This window comes from Phyllostomus hastatus, unplaced genomic scaffold, assembly GCF_019186645.2.
Source record: "Phyllostomus hastatus isolate PE091 unplaced genomic scaffold, TTU_PhHast_1.1 phas_scaffold_21, whole genome shotgun sequence".
Taxonomy (NCBI): Eukaryota; Metazoa; Chordata; class Mammalia; order Chiroptera; family Phyllostomidae; genus Phyllostomus; species Phyllostomus hastatus.
Genome location: NW_025334017.1, coordinates 25,400,706 through 25,422,393, shown reverse-complemented (window position 1 = coordinate 25,422,393; position 21,688 = coordinate 25,400,706). Strand labels below are relative to the sequence as shown.

Below are 21,688 nucleotides of genomic sequence, written 5' to 3'. Positions count from 1 at the left end.
CCTCGTTCATCCTGAGGAGGTGGAGGTCGGTTTCCCTAGCTGAGCTGGAGTTAGGTAGGTAACTAGGAGAACGTCGTGCTCAAACCCAGAGGCAGGTGCAGGAGCAAATGATATGTAAGAAGCTCCATGAGTGAGTGTAGATTCTTTCAAAAACTTTAGCTAAGAAAGGAAAGACCAAGATAAAGCAGAACCAGGAGGTGCACTGACAAGAAAGCAGTTTTCTTCTATGGAAGAGGGAGACCTGAATATACCATCAGGTGGAGACGAGACGAGGGAAACAGAAGAGAGGACATATCTGAAGGGGAAGGAGAGAGGGACTGATGAGTGACTCCGGGATCCGGAGTGCCTTCAGATCTCCCGTGTCCTTTCCTCCCGTGAGAGAGCCTCTCATAGCGTTGACAACAGTCTTCCCCGTCAGTGGGAGAGTGCTCCTTCATCATTTCCTGTTCTCTGGTCGTAGTTGTTACTAGACGTAGAAACAAACTACTTACTGTCCCATCTCTTATAAATAATAAAGGTAGGAGAAAGACCACAGTGTAGGTGTTGGGTGCAAAAAAAGAAATGGTTAATGTCAAGGAGAGCTTACATCTACAAATGGTATTGACTAAGATTTTAATGATTTAGTAATTTCTTTTAAATGTTAAAAGTAATATATTTTAAAATTTTAAATTGTTACTGAATTTTAAATTCTGCTTTCTTTATAATTCTACCACCACTAAAAGGCTATTTTCCACCTCTAAGGCATTAAGAATCACTTGTTATTATAAAAGCCAACACTTTCTACTTGTTCATAAACATCACAGTGTATTAGCGATGTCAGCAAGAATAAGAAAGTTGTAACCACACATCGGTCTTCTCATAATTGAATCTTACATATAAAAACACTTTTTAAAGTGATCTGTTGCTAGAGAAGAGGGTAACAAATATGCTTTAGTATTTGTATTAAGTGATAATTCTTATATCATTTCATCAATATTAAGAAAAAACATCACCTGTGATCATTTTAAGTATAATGTTATAAAGAAAAACTTTAAATTATTTAGCTATAGAATTTTATGTTGTGTTAATGTTTTAGAGGGTAGCATTCCAGTATATAGTATTCGATCCACATAAATAAACCTACAAATGTAATACATACTTTCATACATCAGACATTATAGAAATGTATCAAGAATGAAAGCTGATCATTTCTCTCCCTCTTTCCTATCTTAGGAACGGGTGCAAGAAAGTGGGATAGACAGTGTGAACAGTTTATTGTATATCCTTCCATGCACTTTTCTACACATGGAACTTGGACTCACAAAATATGCCAGAGGGCACAAATTCGAATGCTGACAACAACTGGGGAGGTACCACAGGTGAAGATCACCTGGTGTCAGAGTCTGCAGACAGGAGGAGGCCGTGGGGCTGTTGGACCCCTGAAACAAAGACATTCCTCTCCTGAAAGAGGTCCACTCAGTGTGTTTGCATCCATGTAGGCAGATATTAAAATGTTCTCAGGGAAACCAAGAAATTCAATATTTTTAGGTGAAAACTCAATTTTTAATGTTGGAATTAGGCAGGTATGGATTTGCCTGCCACTTACTAGCCAGACTCCTGGGTAACTTACTTGAGTCAGTGTCTTCATCCATAACATGGGTATAATAGTCTCTATTCTTAGGACTTTAGGAGGAAGATTACATAACACATCACAAGCTCAGTACAGTGCCTAACACTTAAGAAGTGGACTACAGTTGCTACTGGTCTGGTGTCAGGAGCGTGGAGAGGGGTGGGCTGCAGAGGGGCCCAGAGAGCTGTGTGGGTTACAGAAATGTTCTGTGTCTTGATTGTTGTGGTGGTTGCAGAACTGTATGTATTTGTTAGAACTCATTAGACTGTGCACTTGGAATTAATGAACTTTTTTGCATGCAGACTATACCTCAGAGAGCTGATTTTTGAAAAAGGTAACTGCCTTTCCCTTCTCTCTCTACTTCAGTTTAAGCAGCTATTAAGGTAGGGTTGACATCAGAGGTTTCCAGCATTTTTCTCACCAGGCTTCTCCTACTGTCCCTTCCCAATCCCAGTCACAGGCCCCACATTGTGAAAGACTTTGCCTTTTAGGAAACAAGAAAATAAAAAAGAAAAACTACTTTTATTTGTCTGTTAATACTTTTCTCATGTACTAAGCTGACCGTGTACTGACTGTATCTGTTTGGGTACTGTGCCTGATAATATTTGAGTAGTGTAGGCTACTGATCACTTTTCAGAAGGTTATAGTGTAATCAACAGCTTAATTACCTGTTGTTCCATAATAATCTATGAAGTTTAATATACACCAAGAAGAAAAAATAAAAGCCAAAGCAGTATACTTGGTGATATACTCGGTCTCTCCTTAAAGGGGGATAAAATATGTAAGTAACAACATCCAGCGTGTAAGTGTACTTGTGTACGTTTGTATATGTGGATGGGTGTGTATACTTCATTTCAAACATGAAATCTTACTAACGTAGAAATAAAGGAAGCCAAAACATATAAAAGCATCAAACTCCCAAATGTCTATTAAGAATGTGATTTGAAAATTAGAATGTATATTTCCAAAAGCATGATTGTTACTATTATTTTAAATGGCAGGTAGGTTCAGACCAATTCATAAAAGTCTATTAAATCCATAATAAGTGGCTATAATTAAAAAGCAATAGAATAATGCTTTTAGAATACCAATAATTAAATAAATTAGAAAAATAATCTCTATTTTCCAGGGATTATTAACCTTTCTTTACACAAAACATTGTATTAGTAGGTATTTCTTAGACACTGTGAAGCCTCTCGTCAGAAGACTGGGCTCCCATAACAAAGTATTACAGACCGGGTGGCTTACACAGCACAAACTGACTCTCTCACAGTTGTGGAAGTTACAAGTCTCGAATCAAGGTGCTTTCAGGTTTGGTTTCTGAGGAGGTATTCTCCTGGCCTGCAGCATCCTTCCAGCTGTGTCCTCCCACGGCCTCTTCTCTGCACCGGTGGGGAGAGAAATCTCTGGTGTCTCCTCCTGAGGAAGCCCATCTTATCAGATTAGGTCCCCACCCTATGGCTTCCTTTCAGTAACCCCCTTATCGGTTCTCTCTCCAGATGTAATCGGACTGGGGGTTAGGGCTTCAATCATAGGAATTTTGAGCAACACAACTCAGCTCATGAGAGCATGCTACTCTATTTTGATCAGACGGAAAGCAACAACTGTGTTACAATAGCTTTGAGAGAGAGAGGGAGGGAGGAAGGGAGATATTGGCACAATTAGAGTTTAAGACCAATAGATTCAAAATTAATTGAGAAGAAATATTAGTATGGCTTCACAACATAAAAATCTATAAAGATAATCCAGGGAAGTTAATAGCTCAAAAATAATTTCTGGTTATTAAAATTACAAACAATCCTAAAGAAAGAATGAATGGTAGGGAAATCTAAAGAAATTAAGTTGTTGTTCAATGACTTCAGACTAATTAAGTATATTCCCAAGACAGAAGGATATTTTACCAAGGATAAATTATAGATATTACTAACATAGAAAAAATTCAAGATTGAGTTGAGCAAAAATACCAAGAGCAATAACATGGTCTTTGAAACAATTGTAGGTTAAAGAATAACAAAGTTATAGGGCTGTGGCTTTGGTGTGGTATAATATTAAATAGATGTCTCTGTCCCCTCTGTCATATATGCTCTTCAGACTGAAAGGATAAGAGTAAACGTTTCTGAAAACTTTCTTAAAGGACATGGGTTCAGTGATTTTAGAAGTTCATTCAGGTATTTCAGACAACTTTGAGTTTTCACTTAGGTACTAAAATACTTAAAGGAATGAATGAAGGAAAGAAAGATCAGATGACTGGAAACTGGAAATGCAATTTTGATTGCCCAAAAAGGTTGGGATTGATGAGAATTCCACAAACCAACAATTAGGGAAGATTATAAATAGAGAAAAAAGAAGTGGTTTATGAAAGCCTCGGAGAGGAAATAACTCTATAAGCCATATGGATTTGATAAGAACTATGTTGGAGAAACCTTAGTCCTTTTGTAGGTTGATAATCAAACTAATAGAAATGTTGGAGACAAGTGCATATTAACTTCTACAAGGGTTTGACAAATTATCTTACACCTTTTGAGCACTGTAGAAAAATTTGGTGTGGTTACTAGAGCAATGTCTAGTACAGCATCAGCCTCAACAGAAATTACTACTACTTTAAAAAAATAAAAAAGAAAGCATTGTATCTGGAGCAGGGGCATTCTGAAATCCATAAAATCGCCTTAGTGAGCCTGAGCTCAGTAGTCCAAGTCAGAAAACCTGCAGGTGTGTGTGTGAGTGGCATTGTGCTGTTTTTCTTCTCACAGATTTCTCTTCCTGCTGTAAATCAGATAGCCTGGGGCTGCAATCTCTCTCCTCCTTTTCACCTGAAGTTAGAATCAGGGTATCTGATTTTAAGTCTTGTCCCTGTATCTATGAGCTGTGTGACATTAGGCATATTATTTAACATTTCTGGGCTACACAGTAGCAATTCTGGCTCCAGAATACCTTTAAACTGGTGATTGCAGCATCAATGCTTCCCTTGGTCTCCAGCCTGCCTCCCTGCCCTGCAAATTTCAAACTTGCCAGCGTCTACAATCCACTTCCAGTCAGGGTGGCATAGGTGAACACGACTTGCCTTCTTGCACAACCACAGCAAAAATTACAACTAAACTATGAACAACTGTCACCCAGAATCATGAGAATATCGAGCTCTATGGAAGTCTGACAACCAAGGAATTAAAGAAGTCATATTCACCCGATTGGGTAGGAGGGATAATTTTTATCCCTCACCACGTGAATAAAAATTGGGAGGGATACATCAGGAGCAAGGGATCCCAGCCCCACACCAGGGTTCCCAGGAAGAAAAGTCCCCATGTCTTCTGGCTATAAAAATTGGTGGAGGTTGGGGCAGTGGAAGAAACTGCAGGATTTTCAAATGTCTCCTCTTAAAGGGCCTGCAGTAGGCTTAAGACTTATGCAGACTCACTCTCTCTGGGCTTCTGCACTGGAGCAGCAGCTGGAAGGGCACCAGTGGCATATGGGAGCAACTGAAGCGTCTGGCATTAGCTCAAGTGCCAGGGGACAGCTTCCTCCTGGACAAAACTCCAGAGGCCAAGCAGCGACATTGACCCCTTTCTGAGCCCTGCCCCACACAGAGCCACAGAGCAGTGACTCTTAACCTGGTTCACACAGGTTGCCTGCCTTGGCAATTTCCAAGGCTCTGCCCCATCCATCTTACAGGTGCACTTTCCTGTAATAGGCCATGCTACTAAGACAGGGAATCAAAGCAACTCTACCTAATACACAGAAACAAACACGGGAAGTCTGCCAAAATGAGGAGACAAAGAAATATGGCCCAAGTGAGAGAGCAGAACAAAACTCCAGAAAAAGAACTAAACAAAATGGAGATAAGCAATCTATCAGACTCAGAGTTCAAAACACTGGTTATTAGGATGCTCAGGGAACTCACTGGGTACTTCAACAGCATAAAAAAAACCTAGGCAGAAATGAAGGTTGCACTAAGTCAAATAAAGAAAAACTTATAGGGAACTCACTGGTAATTCAACAGCATAAAAAAATCCAAGCAGAAATGAAGGTTGCACTAAGTCAAATAAAGAAAAACTTATAGGGAACCAACAGTGGAGTGGATGAAGCTGAGAATCAAATCAATGATTTGGAACATAGTGAAGAAAAAACATTCAGTCAGAACAGCAAGAAGAAAAAAGTATCCAAAAAAACAAAGATAGGCTAAGGAGCCTCTGGGACAACTTCAGACATATCAACATTCAAATCATAGGGGTGCTGGAAGGAAAACAGAAAGAGTAAGAAATTGGAAACTTACTTGAAAAAATAATAAAAAAATACTCTTAATTTCATGAAGGAAATAGACATGCATACAAGTCCAAGAAGCACAGAGAGTCCCAAACGAGATGGAAACAGAGGACCACACCAAGACATCATAATTAAAATGTTAAAGGCCAAAGATAAAGAGAGGATCTTAAAAGCAGCAAGAGAAAAGGAGACAGTTACCTACGAAGGAGTTCCCACAAGATTTGTCAGCTGATTTCTCAAAAGAAACCTTGCAGGCAAGAAGGAACTGGCAAGAAGTATTCAAAGTGATGAAGAGCAAGGACCTACAATCCAGATCACTCTATCTGGCAAAGCTGTCATTTAGAAGGGCAGATAAAGTGCCCAGACAAGGTAAAGCTAAAGGAGTTCATCATTGCCAAACCATCATTATATGAAATGTTAAAGGGGCTTATTTAAGAAAAAGAAGGTCAAAACTATGAACATTAAAATGGCAATAAATTCATAATTATCAACAATTGAATCTAAAAAGCAAACTAAGCAAACAAGCAGAATAGAAACAGAGTAATAGATCTGGAGATCATTTGGAGGGTTATAGTTGGGAAGGGGAAAGGAGAGAATGTAGGCAAAGGTGCAGGGTTTAAGAAGTACAAATTGGTAGGTACAGAATAGTCGGGGGGATGTTAAGAGCTATAGGAAATGGAGTAGCCAAAGAACTTATATGCATGACCCATGGATAAGAACTGGGCGGGGGACGGGGGGTGATTGCCAAAGGGAATGAGGCATGTTGGGTGGTGGGAGACAAAGGGGAAAAAATTGGGACGACTGTAATAGCACAATCAATAAAATATATTGAATAAAGAAATAAAAGATAATGCTGGCAGTAGAGGGGGAATAACCAGATGAAGAGAGGACACTGGAAAGAAACAGTGCAATTGTAGGTTGGGGAGCAGTTTAGTCATCCTGAATTGCAATACAAAGGGTTTAATCAGAGCAGTGACGAGAGTGAGACAGACAGGTTCAAGAAAAAAAAATCACTGGTGAGAGATAACAATAAGAAAAAACTCCAGCCACAGTTTCATCATCTGTAAGGTAGAAATCATATATGTGGGAATTTTGAGGCTTATTGTATCATATGTGACAACATAAATCATAAGAAATATTTTGAAAACTACAAAGAACCATAAAAGTTTTTTTAAATCACCATTTAAAAAATTCCCCTCGCTTTGAATCTTGGCTGCATATGCTTTGGTGCTATCACTTGCCTGCCTTCACTGAATATGTACAGCAGGCACTCGGGTAACAATACCTTGCAGTTCGGTGATTGCCTCTATGAGGTTCTTTTAAACTTCTGTGGTCAGCATGTTGCATTTTTTAATAAATCACACATACACTCAAGGAATCTGAATGAAAAACAGTAAAGATACATTAAGAGGCTTATCTTTATAATTCATTTGTTAGAAGTTAAAAACAAGAAGAGAATCTTAAAAGCAGTAAGAGAAAATAACTCGCCTTGTACAAGGGAGCCTCCCAAATGCCAGTAAGCAGATGTTTCAGCAGAAAATTTGCAGGCTAAAAGACAGTGGTATGATATATTCAAAGTGCTGAAAGAAGAAAAAAATGCTCAAATAAAAAATGCCAACCAGGAATAGTCTACCCAGCAAAGTTGTCCCTCAAAATTGAAGGAGAGAGAAACAGTTTTCCAGGCAAGCAAAAGCTAAAGAAGGTCATCACCACTAAACCAGCCTTTTATAAGAAATGATAAAAGCACCTCTTCAAGCTCAAAAAGAAAGGGCTCTAATTAGTAACAGAAAAACATGAAAGTGGAAATCTCACTGGTAAATGAATAGTTAAATTCAGAATACTCTAATGTTGTGATGGTTATGGCTAAGTCACTTATAAGTCTAGTATTAAGGTTGAATGACACTTTAGTATTTAAAATAACTTTTATAAGATAACAATTTAAATAACTAATTTAGTTTTAAAAATGTACAATAATTTGTTATGAATACACAAGGAAAACATATAAATTGTGACATAAAAAATGTAAGATGAGGAAGAGTAAAAGTGTAAAGACTTAGTATCCAAAGTTATCAGCTTAAAAGAGACTGTTATAAATATATTTTGTGTAAGCCTCATGGTGACTAAAACCAAAAACCTGTAGTAAATACCTATAGTAGATAATGCGAAAGATAAATCATACCACCAAAAGTCATCAAATCACAAACAAAGAGAGCAAGAAAAGAAGAAAACAAAACAATGATCAGAATGGCTCTAGTAAGTCCACTTTGATTCTTTCTGTTCTTGCTAGTGAGAACTTTAGCATCTTGCTGCTCTATGGGCTGGAAGTTTTTAAGCTTCTAGCTTCTAGTAGTTGTTCTTTGCCTATTTTTGTGACATCTCACTTTATACATGTGCGGCTTATTACTCAGTCTGAGACTAGGACCCTGATACAGATATTTGGAGTCCTTTTTGTTTTTATAATTTTCTCCTTTCCCGATACTCTGAACATTTCAGCTGACTCAGCCTCTCTGAACTCCAGTCTCTGTCTCCTCAGCTTGTCAAGAACATAGGTTCTCCCTTGATGTTCCAGGGTCCAGAAAGTCTCCAGGTATTAAGCCTGTACAATAATGGACACATCTTAATTTGTTTCCCTTTTCTCAGAGAACAAAGTTTTACACGCTCTTCTTTAGTGTCTGAGGTTTTTTTTTTTTACATGTTCCAACATCTTTAGTTGTTCTTAGTGGAATTTCTGATCCATTATTAATAACTCTTTCATGACCCAGAGTAGGAGTTTTAGGTCTGAGTTTTGTTTTTTTTTAAAATTTCTTACTAAAAATGTGGTTTTGTGCTATATATCTTCTTACACGCTGCTGTTTGTATTACAAAAGCTTTTGGGTTTTGTATGCTTATTTTATATCCTGCTGCTTGACTCAATTTTTATATTTTTCTATTGGCTGTCTTGGGTTTTCAAAAAAAGATATACAATCTTATCATCTGTAGATAGATTTACTTCTTTCTCTCTCTTTTTTGCAATTCTTATGCCTATAATTGTTTTTCTTGTCTAATTGCATTGGCTAATTTAATAACTATAGTGGGAACTCCTATTTTTCCATTCTTATTTTTTAATAGAAAAGCCTTTAGGACTTCCCACTTGGGTAAGACACTTGCTGATTTTATTTTAGATTTTTGTACTGTTTGCTTCTGTTTTATGTGTTTTTATTATTTTCTCAATAGATTTTCAACTCTTCAGGGGCAGAAACTGTGCCCACTTACTTTATCAACCTACCATGCATTCATTTATTTAAGCAGATACGGACAGAGTATCTCCTATTATGTGTTATGTTCTGTGCCAGTCACTGGATTGCAAAATAAAATAAACCCAGCTATGTCCATCACCACATCGCACTCTCCATTCCCAAAAATAAGATCTGGTAGGAAATATAGATATTACACAGATAACACACATACAGTAAATTTTCAGAAAGTGACAGTATTAGATACTATAGGAGCCTATAACAGGATGACTTACCCTAATGTGGGGAAGTCAGGAGACACCTCCCTCAAGAAATAGTAAAGTCCAAAATCAAGAAAGTCAGCTGACACTTTCCTAAAAGAAATTCAATATTTCTGGAGATAAGACATAGAATGGAAAAGTGGATCACAAGAGGTGAAGCTTTTAAAGTAGTTAGGAAGAACCAGACTGTGGAGACTTTAGGATTAGGATCCTATTAGGATTTTGGAGTTTTTCTTTACATATAATAAAATAGAAGTGATGTTTGCTTTTTGGGGTGTATATGAGGTCTGTCCAGAAAGTATACAGTCATGTAATATGAAAAATACAGACATTTATTGAAGAAGATACAAGATACAAGAAACATTGTGCGAAGGACAATGACACCTCAGTCCCCTTCAAAGTAGGCACCTTGGGACCTCACACAGTTCTCCCAGCATCTCTTCCACTGTTCAAAACCCTGCGAAATCCTTTTTTGGAATTGCCATCAGCTTCCCCATCATATTTTCCTGAAACTCATTGACGGTCTGAAATCTCTTTCCTTTCAAGGGTGATTTTACTTTTGGGAAAAGCCAGAAGTTGCAGAGTACCAAAGCTGGGCTGTAGGGGGGGCTGAGTCACCTGGGTGACTTGATGTTTGGCCAAAAATCTTTACAGTGAGATGCGATACATGAGCAGGTGTGTTGTGATGAAGCTACCAATCACCAGTTGCCTATAGCTGCATCCATTTTCATGACATTTCATCTCTCAACCAATTAAGAACATTGAGGTAGTACTCCTTATTAATATTTGACCTGGAGGGGCATACTTATGAAGAACAACACATTCCCAATCAAAAAACAAAGTTAACATGGTCTTGATATTGCTGTGACTTTGCTGTGCCTTCTTTGGGTATGGAAAACCAGGCAACTTCCATTGGGATGACTGAACCTTGGTTTCTAGATCATAGACCTAAACCTGTGATTCATGTCCTGTTATGACCTTCTTGAAATCTGGTTCATTGGTAGCAACTTGAATCAAGTCATTAGCAACTGCAGCATGATGTTCCTTTTGCTCTGGCAACAGAAGCCACAGAGCAAATTTTGCCACAACACATTTCATGCTAAGATCCTGTGTCAAAATCTCAGATGCAGTAGTTTTTGGAATCCCCAGATCAGCTTCTAGTTCTCCCACTGTCAGTTGCCGATCTTTGTGGATTGCTGCCCATATACACTCAACATTCTCAGGCGTTCTGCTTTTTGCAGGCTTCCCAGAATGTGGATTACTTTCAACAGATTCTCAACCATCTTTGAAGTATTTGTTCCACAATTTTATTTGCACTGCAGTCATTGCATCGTCCCTGAATGCCTTCTGAATCATCCGAATCATTTCTGCAGAGCAGTGTTTAAGCTTAAAGCAAAATTTGATGCAGATTTGTTGTGCTCCTCAATCATTTTTAATGCAGCAGCCACACAGTACACATGCTCACTCAACAGCCTCTACTGCCCCCGCTGACTAGTACAGTGAAGGTGTCCTTGTTCACGCATGCGCATTCCAGTCCACTTTCCTTGATTGCCAGATTACATTGGTGTTGGCAAAGCCTTCTTTTTATATTAACGATGGCTGGGCTTTTTCTGGACAGACCTCATGTTTATGTTTGATTACTGTTCTCACTGCACAGTGGAAATGAGATTGTAGGATGCTGAGCATATGGTACTTGTAACTGCCACTCATTAACTTTTTAACCAGTGATGTCTCCCCATACAGATAGGAATAGCTGTGATTGGTAGGTTTGAACTCTGAAAGTTAAGTACTATTTTTTAATAAACAAGAAATATATTCATGCCTGAAATTTAAAAAAAAAAGGTAAGAAACATAGACTTCTAAATGCCATGGAAATTGGTATAGATCCTGAATTCTTTTTTAAAAGTAAGGAACACAAACTTCTTAATGATTGTAGATTTGAATTTTCAAATCATCCAGTTACTAGCTCTCTGAAAAAGTTTACTGAGTTGCTAGAAGCTTTAGCTGTCTTGTCTATAAAATGAACTGTTTTAAAAATGAGCTAAAGGAAAGCTTGTAAGGCTCTTAGGATTTGGCTAGCACATATCTATTAAGTTCTCAAAAAAAGCAGAAATAAATATAACAAGGATACAAAGCAACAGGGATGCAGAGACCATAAATTTACATATTTTCTTATTGATGACATTCTGATTATTCAAGTGAATAAACCAAATGTTAGGAGATGTAGTTTAATTAAGGGTCATGACTAAATAAAAATAGTAGAGCTGGGATTTAATTCCAGTTTATGTCTGGTTCCAGAGCTCAAACTCAGTGCCCTGTGACCCCTTTCCTAAAACATTATCTCTTCTGGAAGATTCTGTCTCTCGTGTTGCAGCTGAAAACTACAGAACCATGTTTCAGCTTAGCAATGAGAATGTGAACAAATTGCTCACCTTTGTTACTCGGTTAGTGGGACTAAAGAAAGTTGTCATAAAAATTATTTCCTGACTTAGGTGATGATAAAATTTTTTCTTGAAAATTGTCTTTTAGGAACTCTAGTTAATTAATTGGTCCATTAACTAGTCACCTGATAATGTATAACTATAGGAGTAATGATTTGTGAGACTATACATTTTTCCAGTATGTATAGTTACCTCTGCAGGATGACATCTGCGAGAATACGAGATGTGGCAGCCCTGTGCTTATAGTAAGGAGGAGGTGGTGTGTGTACATCTTTATGTGTATGGGGTCTTCTGGGGGAGCGGGGGTTGGAGAAAGCTCTAGGGAGAATGTCTCTAGCTTTGTATCAAGGAAGCAAGTTGAGGGGGGCTATCTGACTATAACATGGAAATAATTGTTAATGTAAGTGGCATCTTCTTAGAATGGCAGTATACCTAAATTGGAAGTAGCCACTTCAAGTGATACTCAGAATAAGAAATATTTAATGTAACCAAAAAAGGGGATGGTTATTTAATGTTTACAGAAATTATTATTGATTTTTTTAAAAAAAACTTCTGAATAGAATTGTTTCTAAATTAAAGCAAATGTATAGGAAATTAGCAGTATCATGTTTTATGTTTTAAAGGATTGTTTATTGGTTTTAAAAATCATTAATACTTCTGTGAAATTAGCATGTTTTATAATATCTTGCACAATATTTATCAGACTTCCCATTTATTTAGAATGGTGGGAAAGGAACTATATTTTCTTCACCTGTTCTTATTTTTTGTAATGAATAAAAATGCTTAAGAAATCTCTGCCTATTGCCACATATTCTATTAATGCTGAAGTATGCAAGAGATCTTTTTATTCCCAGGTTCAAAGGCCTTCTTCCACAATTTGTATATGCCTTGAAACTCTCATATAGAAATATATGCTTATGTAAACATGTGTATTAACTGACATCATTTTCAAGTTAAAATTAGGTTATATTCTAATTCATTCTGAAACATATAAACTCGACGTGCATATCTTTCCAGGTTAGTACACACAGAATTACTTTAATTTATTAAATATTTTATAAGGCTGTATTAGCTTATTTCTTTGCATGCTGATGACAATTTAGATTAAATCTATTTTTTTATTATAAAGAATTCCACCAAGCCCTGTAAGATAGGTATTATCTTCTCCATTTTAAAGGTGAAATGGAGGCAGAGGCTATAGGTAACTTGCCCTATAGTACATACCAAGTAAGTGGTGGAGCTGGTATTAGAATCATAGCAGTCTACTCCAGAATCCACAGTCTGAAATACTACTTTATACAACTGTTTCCCTCTACCCATGTATTCTGTGTACTGAGTTGGGAGGAAAAATGTATAAAATACATCTAATTTTAAGACTTCTAAAAATAATTTGCTACCTTAAGAATATTAGAAACCTTAGGGACACAGGTTATAGAGCTGTAATTGTAGTTGTTTCTAATACAGAAGTAGGAGGTTTAAGCCAACACTTCTGAAATGTTAATGTAGGCACATTTCACTGGGGGTTGGGGGGAGATCTTGTTAAAATGTAGTTCTGATTCAATAATGTGGGGTGGGTTCTGAGACTCTACATTTCCAATAAGCCCCTGATGTCGCCAGTACTACTGGTCTCCTTCTGAGTAGCAAAGATTTAGGCAATTTATACTGACTTTTGGCAGATTGTGTCACTTTATTGAATCGGTTTCTTATTTTGTTTATGCTACCACAATTCTCATAAGTTGTGCACGTTGAAGAAATAGGTATGGGCTTTCTAGTAGTTTGGATTCTGTCAGTAGCATTAACACTGCTGGAGAAGATAAATCATGGCTTATATGGTACTAATGTGCAGCACTTAAATAACTACCATCAGATTACTGACATACTAAATATGGCTTGCACACCTAGGTCACAGTTTCCACTGTTTTTTTAATATAGGGAAAAATAATTTCTTTTCATTTGGAAGGCTATAACTGTAGGTGAACTAAAAGGGTTTTATCACTTTTATTTTATTCTTTAGTATTTCACACATACTCTTGACTATGTGCCAGGCACTATTATCACGTGCTTAATTGGCATGAGTTCATTTACTCATCACGGCCTCCCTCATTCATTCATCCATCCGCTCTTTGAGCACCTGCTCTGTTCCAGGAACTGTGCACACAGTGTTGAACCAGATGAACACAGGTTCTGCTTTCTTAGGTTCTATACTGTACATTAATCAAGCAGTCATAGAAGTGTGATGGTTGTAAAAGCAAAGTTAATGATAATAAGTGCTACTTTTTTTTTAAGATTTTACTTATTTATTTTTTTTTAGAAAGAGCAGAAGGGAGGGAGAGAAACATCAATGTGTGGTTGCCTCTCCCATGCCCCCTACTGGGGACCTGGCCCACAACCCAGGCATGTGCCCTGACTGGGAATGGAACACTTGCTACTTTCTACAGAGAAAATATGATGATCGAGAAACACCATCAAAGGCAACTCAGCTCTTAGCCCTCCAGGCTTCTCTTACCTACTCCAAAGGCAGTTCTTTTTCTGGCAGCTGCATTTCTGAGCTGTTGCAAAGCTAAACCAACCCTAAGGGCTGCAGAGAGACAAAACTTGAGAAGTAAAGATAAACAATTTGCACAAGAAAAGAAAGAACAGAGGTAGATGGAATTAATTTATAATAAAATAAAATTTAAATTAAACAAAAAGAATACCTGAAGGGACACTTCACATTAATTTGAAGGAGTAAATATCCTTAGTACTTTAAATGGGAGTATTTTTTAAAAACACTTATTTATTAGGTGATACTCAGTTCAGAGAGGTATTTGAATGGTTCCATGTCCCCAACTCTGTGATAGATACAGAAAATCAAGGGATAGCAAAATAGGATATAATTTTGTCCCTAATGGTATTGGGGTTGTTGATAAAAGGTTGGAAGAGACAATGGAAGGTATTTTTTTTTTTATGTACCAACATGTGTGACCCTAGCAATAGGCACATTGGTGGTGGATTAAGCATGTTCTTAGAGGAATGCCACTTTTAAAAGTACATGATTCTCTCTTTTCTAGTAATAGTATGGAGTTCTCTTCTGACTATTAACTTGATAGGAAATTTTTTTTGGATTTAGTTGGGTCTGTACATTGGCCCTTTATATATTATTACAGTACATTTTTCTAATTTCCAAAATGTTTTCCCTACTACTATTAAAATTTTGGGCTTCATTATATTATTTTGAAGAATATTATAGGAGACTTTAATTTAGTGTCTGAATATTTCAAGTAACTCTAGTTTTTTTTTTTTAAGGGAGAATCTGAAAATTTTTAATACATTTTATCTTGGAAATTAGTTTATTCATTATGTTTAATTTTAGGAAATGGTGCTCTTGCAGAACATTCTGAAAATGTGCATATTTCAGGAGTGTCAACTGGTAAGTCATTTTTTGTAATGTTTAAATTTCATGCATGACTTATAGTAAATATTGAAAGCCACCTGGTATCTTACGAAGTGATATTTGGCTATAAAAATTATTACTGCTTTTTGCAGCATGTAATAAGGAATGAAGTAACTGGAACATGGGGAAATTCTCATAAGATAAAATTGGTACTTGCATGCCCATGGATTGATTGTACTTTTCCAAAAGGACTGCATGATTATTTTTATACAAACGTTGAGCCAAGAGAAGTTAGCTCAAGTTGAATTAGTATTTTCTTTTCCTACAAAGTTACATGAAATGAAATTTAGTAAAATGTAATTTTGAATGTAGCATTAGAGCCTTAGAAATGAAGCATTTTGCTTGATTTTAGATTAGACTACTACTATACATAAAAGTGTTGTACTTGAGGGCACAATTTGCATGCTATTAAAAAGCAACCCAACGACAAATTTGTATCCATGACATTCAGACTCTTGTTGAGGTAAATACACTTTTTTCCCCACTGATCTAAGCTTTTAAAATTTAATGACTACTTAAAGGCCCCTTAGTATTGAAATTCTCATTCTTAGTGACTTCCACAGCTCTGTTGCCATTTTTGCTGTATCAGCTGCAGTTACTGCGAGAGCAGAATCTTATTTTTGCATATATTGAAATAGTTTCTTCCTATTATTTTATTATTTCCCTATATTTTTATAAGTTTTACAGTTTAAAAAATTGCACTTAGTGTATTTATCAGTCTGATTTCTTCTAATTTGTTTGGTTATGTTTTTTCATATGAAATGAATCTGAAAGTTTCTTCTTTTGTTTATGTCTCACATTATATTCAGAAAACTCATAGACTTAACAAATATTCTGAGAGTTAGTGTGCACGAGCCAAACACATCAAGCTTGGTTGTCTGACCAGGAAAAGCAAAGCAAATGCCTTAGTAGTCTGTGTTAATTCTTTCCCAGTTTGTTTCACCATTTTCATGTGCTTTCAAATGGTGTATAATTATATACATCAAGTAAAAATAAGGCTGTTCTTAAAATGACTTGAATTTTCTCCCTTTCTATTTCAAATAGCTAATGAAAATTATGATTATTCTTTCAAGTAGTAAATGTGAAGTAAGAAGTTTAACAACATTTTAATTCATACAAGCAAAGGGTTATTGTCTAATTCGGTGATTTTCAAAATTTTTGTTTTCAAAAATGTTAAGCTTTTAAGCTTTTAAAAATATTGAGGACTTTATTAGTTTGCTTGGGCTTCCATAACAAAAATACCATAGTTTGAGTGGCTTATATAAGAGATACTTATTTTTTCACAGTTCTGGAGGATAGAAGTCCAAGATCAAAGTGCAGACAGGGTTGGGTGCTGCTCAGCCCTTTCTTCCTGACTTGTAGATGGCCACCTTCTCGCTGTGTCCTCACGTGACCTCGGTGTGCACCCAGACAGAGGTCTTTGGTGTCTTTCCTCCTCCTCTCGTGAGGACCTCTGTCCTGTAGGATTAGGGTCCGCCCTTCTCTTACGACCTCGTTTAACATGGCTTACCTATGCACATCTTTCAAGTGCAGTCACATGGTGTTTTAGGGCTTCAACTAATGAATTGGGAGACAGACACAGTTGGGTCTATAATAAGGAATTCAAAGAGTTTTTGATTTATGTAAGTTGTATTTACTGTATTAAAGATTGAAACAAATTATTTAAAAACTATTTTATTTGCAATTGCTGGTCAGGATGGCTGTATAGGCAGATATGGCTTGCCTCTTCGCACAACCACATCATAATTACAATTAAAATATGGAACAGCAATCACTGTGGAATGTTAGAAATCGAGCTGAATGGAAGTCTGACAACTATGGAATTAAAGAAACCACATGCATCCAGACCGGTAGGACGGTCACAGATGTGGTATGGGCTGGTCCCATACCCACATGGATAAAAATTTGGGAGGGTATCTTGGGAGTGAGGAGTCCCAGAACAACACCAGGCACCCCCCCTCCCCAGCCCAGGATTCCAGTGCCAGGAAGATAAGTCCCCACAGCTTCTGACTGCAAAAACCAGCCAGAATTGGGTCAATGGAAGAAACTTCTGGAGCCCCAAGTAGTTCCTCTTAACTCACACACAGACTCACCTACTCTGACTCATTCCCTCTGAACTCCAGCACTGGGGTAACAGCTTAAAGGCACCCATGGTATACAGGGAGAAACTGAAGTGTATGGCATCAAGGCAAGCAGAGGTCATTGTCCCTTTTCTAAGCCCTCCCCCCAACAGAGCTGGCAAGCTGGTGCCATGTTTAAGACTCCATCAACCTGGCTAATACTGTGTGACCCACCTTGAAGATCTCTAGAGGCTCTGCCCCACCCAACTTACAGCCCCATCCAAACTACTTTTCCATAAGAATGGCTGGTCATGGCCCCTAAATCCTATCAAACAAGCAACAGCTGGCTTCAGTAAGCCCTAGAGGCAGCCATATTACATTAACAGCTTGGCTTTGCCTGGGAATCTCCAAGCCCAGCACAAGTAGCAGCCATCTCAAGATTGCTTTATAGTTCAGGCAGGGTATCCCAGGCAAAACATAGCTGGGGGCTGACCTTGCCCTGCACCACCCGTGAAAACCCAGAGCCAGCGCGCCCAGTGGACAGCTTACAGACCATATGGGAACACTACCACCTTGCCCCTGCACAGAAGATCCTCCACAGATGGTAAAGGCTGGTGGTCAGTGGTCACAGCCCATTTCTGCAGCTGACTGGCCTGGGTAAATCCCTCCCACCGATCTGCCAACAGCAACCAAGGCTCAACTACAAGAGGAGGGTGTACTCAGCCCACACAAAGGATGCACCTCAAGTACCCAGCTTGGGTGATAGGGGAGGCTGTGCCACTGGACCCTACAGGACACCTACTACCTTAGACCATGCTACCAAGACAGGAGTCAAAGCAGCCCTATCTAATACATAGAAACAAACATCGGGAGGCTCCCAAAACAAGGAGACAAAGAACATGGCTAAAATGAAAAAAAAAAAAAAACAGACCAAAACTTCAGAAAAAGAGCTAAACAAAATGGAAATAAGCAGTCTATGAGAGAGAGAGTTCAAAACACTGGTTATAAGGATGCTCAAGGAACTTAGTGAGGACCTCAACAGCATAAAAAAGATCCAATCAGAAATGAAGGATACACTAACTGAAATAAAGAACAGTTTACAGGGAAACAACAGTAGAGTGGAGGAAGCAGAGAACCAGATCAATGATTTGGAACATAAGGAAGCAAAAACAACCCATCAGAACTACAAGAAGAAAAAAGAATCCAGAAAAACAAGGATAGTATAAGCAGCCTCTGGGACAACTTCAAAAGGTTCAACATTCACCTCATAGGGGTGCCAGAAGGAGAAGAGAAAGAGCAAGAAATTGCAAATCTATCTGAAAAAATAATGAAAGAAAACTTCCCTAATTTGGTGAAGGAAATAGACATGCAAGTCCAGAAAGCACAGAGAGTCCCAAACAAGATGGATACAAAGAGGCCTACTTCAAGACACACCATAATTAAAATGCCAAAGGTTGAAGATAAAGAGAGACTGTTAGAAGCAGCAAGAGAAAAGCAGCTAGTTACTAATGGTTGGCAGATCGGAGGAGGGGAAGGAGAGGAAGGGGAGGGTGGATGAAGAGGTGAAGAGATTAAGAAGTACAAATAGGTAGTTACAGAATAGCCATGGGGATGTAAAGTACAGTATAGGAGATGGAGTAGCCAAAGAATTACACACATGACCCATGGACATGAACAATGATGGGGGGATTGCCTGAGGGAGTGGGGGGAGCTGAGTGGAGGGCGTAAAGGGGGAAAAATGAGGACAACTGTAATAGCATAGTCAATGAAACAATTTAAAAATGAAAATAGCACTCATTCACAAATAATAGTAATGATTGTTTCATGTTTACATCAATAACATAAGTTTATAAAAATTGTTTCAAAACAAAAACATCAGTAGGAAGAATAGAATTATTTTATATAATTTTGCAATGTTTTCAAATTTGTCTTAAAAGAAGATAGCTGAATTCTCACCTCTGTTTCTGCATTACCTTTTGTAACGTTGCGCTTTTTTGACATGTATAAAAAAATCCAACTTCACACTGATATGTAATTAGAAAAGAAAGGAGTATTTTAATAGCATTTTCAGATAATTATGGGTATTCTTCTTCAATACTATGCCAAAACTCATCCAGTGATAATTTCTTAAAGGTTAGTTGCAAGTGAAATCTGAAACCATATCAATGAACAGTTTGTTTTCTGTTGCATAAAAATTCAATGGACTTTCTTTCCCTTTAAATTGATTTTTTTTAATCATATATCATTTTGTAAGATGCATTAGTTATTTTCAAAATATTGGTTTGCTGAGTTATGGAGGTTTTTATGGATTATGAGAAATTTGAACATATCCAGTATTTACTTAAATTCTGAATCTTGCCTCCCTCATCAAGATTAGATTCTACTTTTTCTGTTTGCTTGAAATTAGACTGTTAGGCTTTGTTGAGCATTGAAATTACTATTAAATAAATTCCTATTTGAAAAGAATTTTAGTTTTAAAAATTCAGCATTTAGAATATGTAAAACCCACATTGCATATTTTAATCTTGCATATTTTCTTGTTTCTTTTCTACTCCTGTATCTCAGAAATACATTTAGAAATGTGTATTAGTTTGCTAGGGTTGTCATAATGAAGCACCATAGACCAGATGACTTAAACAACATAGTTTTATTTTCTCAAAATTCTGGAGGCTAGAAGTCCAAGATCAAGGGTTTGGCAAGGTTGGTTTCTTCTGAGGCCTTTCTCCTTAGCTTGTAGGTGGTGGGTCTCCCCCTGCCATGTCTTCACGTGGTCTCCCCTCTGTGTGTATCTGCACCCTGACCTCTTCACCAGTCATATTGGCTTCGGGCCCACACTTACGACCTCTTTTAACATCCCTCTTTAAAGACCCCATCTCCAAATCTGGTCACATCCCGAGGTCCTGGGGATGCGGACTTTAACCTAGAGACTTTGGGGGCGATACATTTCAGCCCATGACAGATTTTGTTTTAATTAAATGTATTTTATGTGTTAATAAAAATACTTAGTTTCAGAGGTCAGTAAAACCTTGTTAATGGCTTATTATTTTTCCTGAAGATTAGTCTTATAAAATTCTGTGGAAAGAGAAGAATACTAATGAAATCTATTCCAGTTGTACCATTAAAAAGCAAACAGATGCTGTTGTGAAAGGTGCTTTCAAATTCACATCCCTGGCAGTTTTTCTTCGGCTAATGTGGAGCTATAGAAGATGTAGTGCTGAGATAGTATAAGTTCTGAATTCCTTTTATCCACAGTTGAAGTGAGAGCCCCTTCAGTGCTGGTGTAAATGGAGAACTGGCCGTTGGAAGAATCTCTAAAGGCAGGACTTGCCTTCATTTGAGACCAGCCCGCAACAGAAGTAGCGAGGTCGCTCACTGTCCCGTGGGTCCGTTTCCATTCGTCACCTGCTCTGTTCACCTCCTTACTCCTTATGACAGTGCTTAGTGCCCTGATTCAGTCAGTGTTTGCATTCGGAAATATTGCTGACTGTTTTAGAAAGAATTTTAACTTGTCTATAATTAGTTTCCAGGTAACTTATTGTTCAAATCAGGACACTTTAAATTAGTTAAGCTGGCACCACAGTCAAAACCAGAGCTGTCCCAGACAGTTGGGGATATATAGTTAGCCTTCTGTGATGAATTAAATTCATTTAGCCTGTATTAAGCAGTTGATATGGACCTTGTGCCAAGAATGGTGGGAGTAAGCAGTGAGTAAAATCTTCTTGTCTCAAGGAATTTACCACTTACTGGAGGAAACACACATGTACAAAATGCTCCTATAATGTCTCACTGTGGTAAGTCCAGTGGTGAGGTATGAACATAGTTAGATAATGAATTTATTAAAGGCCTAGTTACAATGTCTGATGAGTAGTTAATGACTTAAAATTTTATTTTATATTATGAATAGTCCTATCTTTTTTTTAAGATTTTATTTATTTATTTTTAGAGAGAGGGAAGAGGAGGGGAAAAGAAAGAGAAAAACACTGATGTCAGAAACACCAATAGGTTGCCTCTTGCACATGCTGCAACCAGGGACGGAACCTGCAACCCAGGCATGTGTCCTAACCGGGAATCGAACCGGCAACCTTACGCTTTGTGAGACAGTGCCCCACAACCTGAGCCATACTGGTCAGGCCAAATTGTTCTAAGTCTTGGTTTTGTTTATTCATAGGAATTTTTATGGAATTAGTAGTTTTTGATTGATACTATATTTTTGGTTCTGATGGTTAGGATAATTTGTTTCTATTTCTAATATTCTACAACATTCATCTTCATCTTCCTCTTCCTTAAATCTTTGCCAAGAGAGATGTGTTTCTCCTTTTGCTGGTGCTTATGCTACAGGTATTGGCATAAGAAAATGTAAAGTGTCAAAAAAGTATACATCTGGTGATAATACAA

General features: G+C 37.5%; 1 protein-coding gene across 2 annotated transcripts in view; it reads left to right on the top strand.

Moving 5' to 3' along the window:
• The window catches only part of LRP12 (LDL receptor related protein 12), a 69,875-nt gene that overhangs the window by 20,255 nt on the left and 27,932 nt on the right, over positions 1–21,688 (top strand). Inside the window, exon 2 of one of the 2 annotated variants that reach the window (XM_045860764.1) lies at positions 15,153–15,209. The exons of the other annotated variant lie outside the window; for it this stretch is intronic. Coding sequence (XP_045716720.1) covers positions 15,153–15,209 — 57 coding nt within the window. The remainder of the gene's footprint in view (positions 1–15,152; positions 15,210–21,688) is intronic. 2 annotated transcript variants of the gene reach the window in all.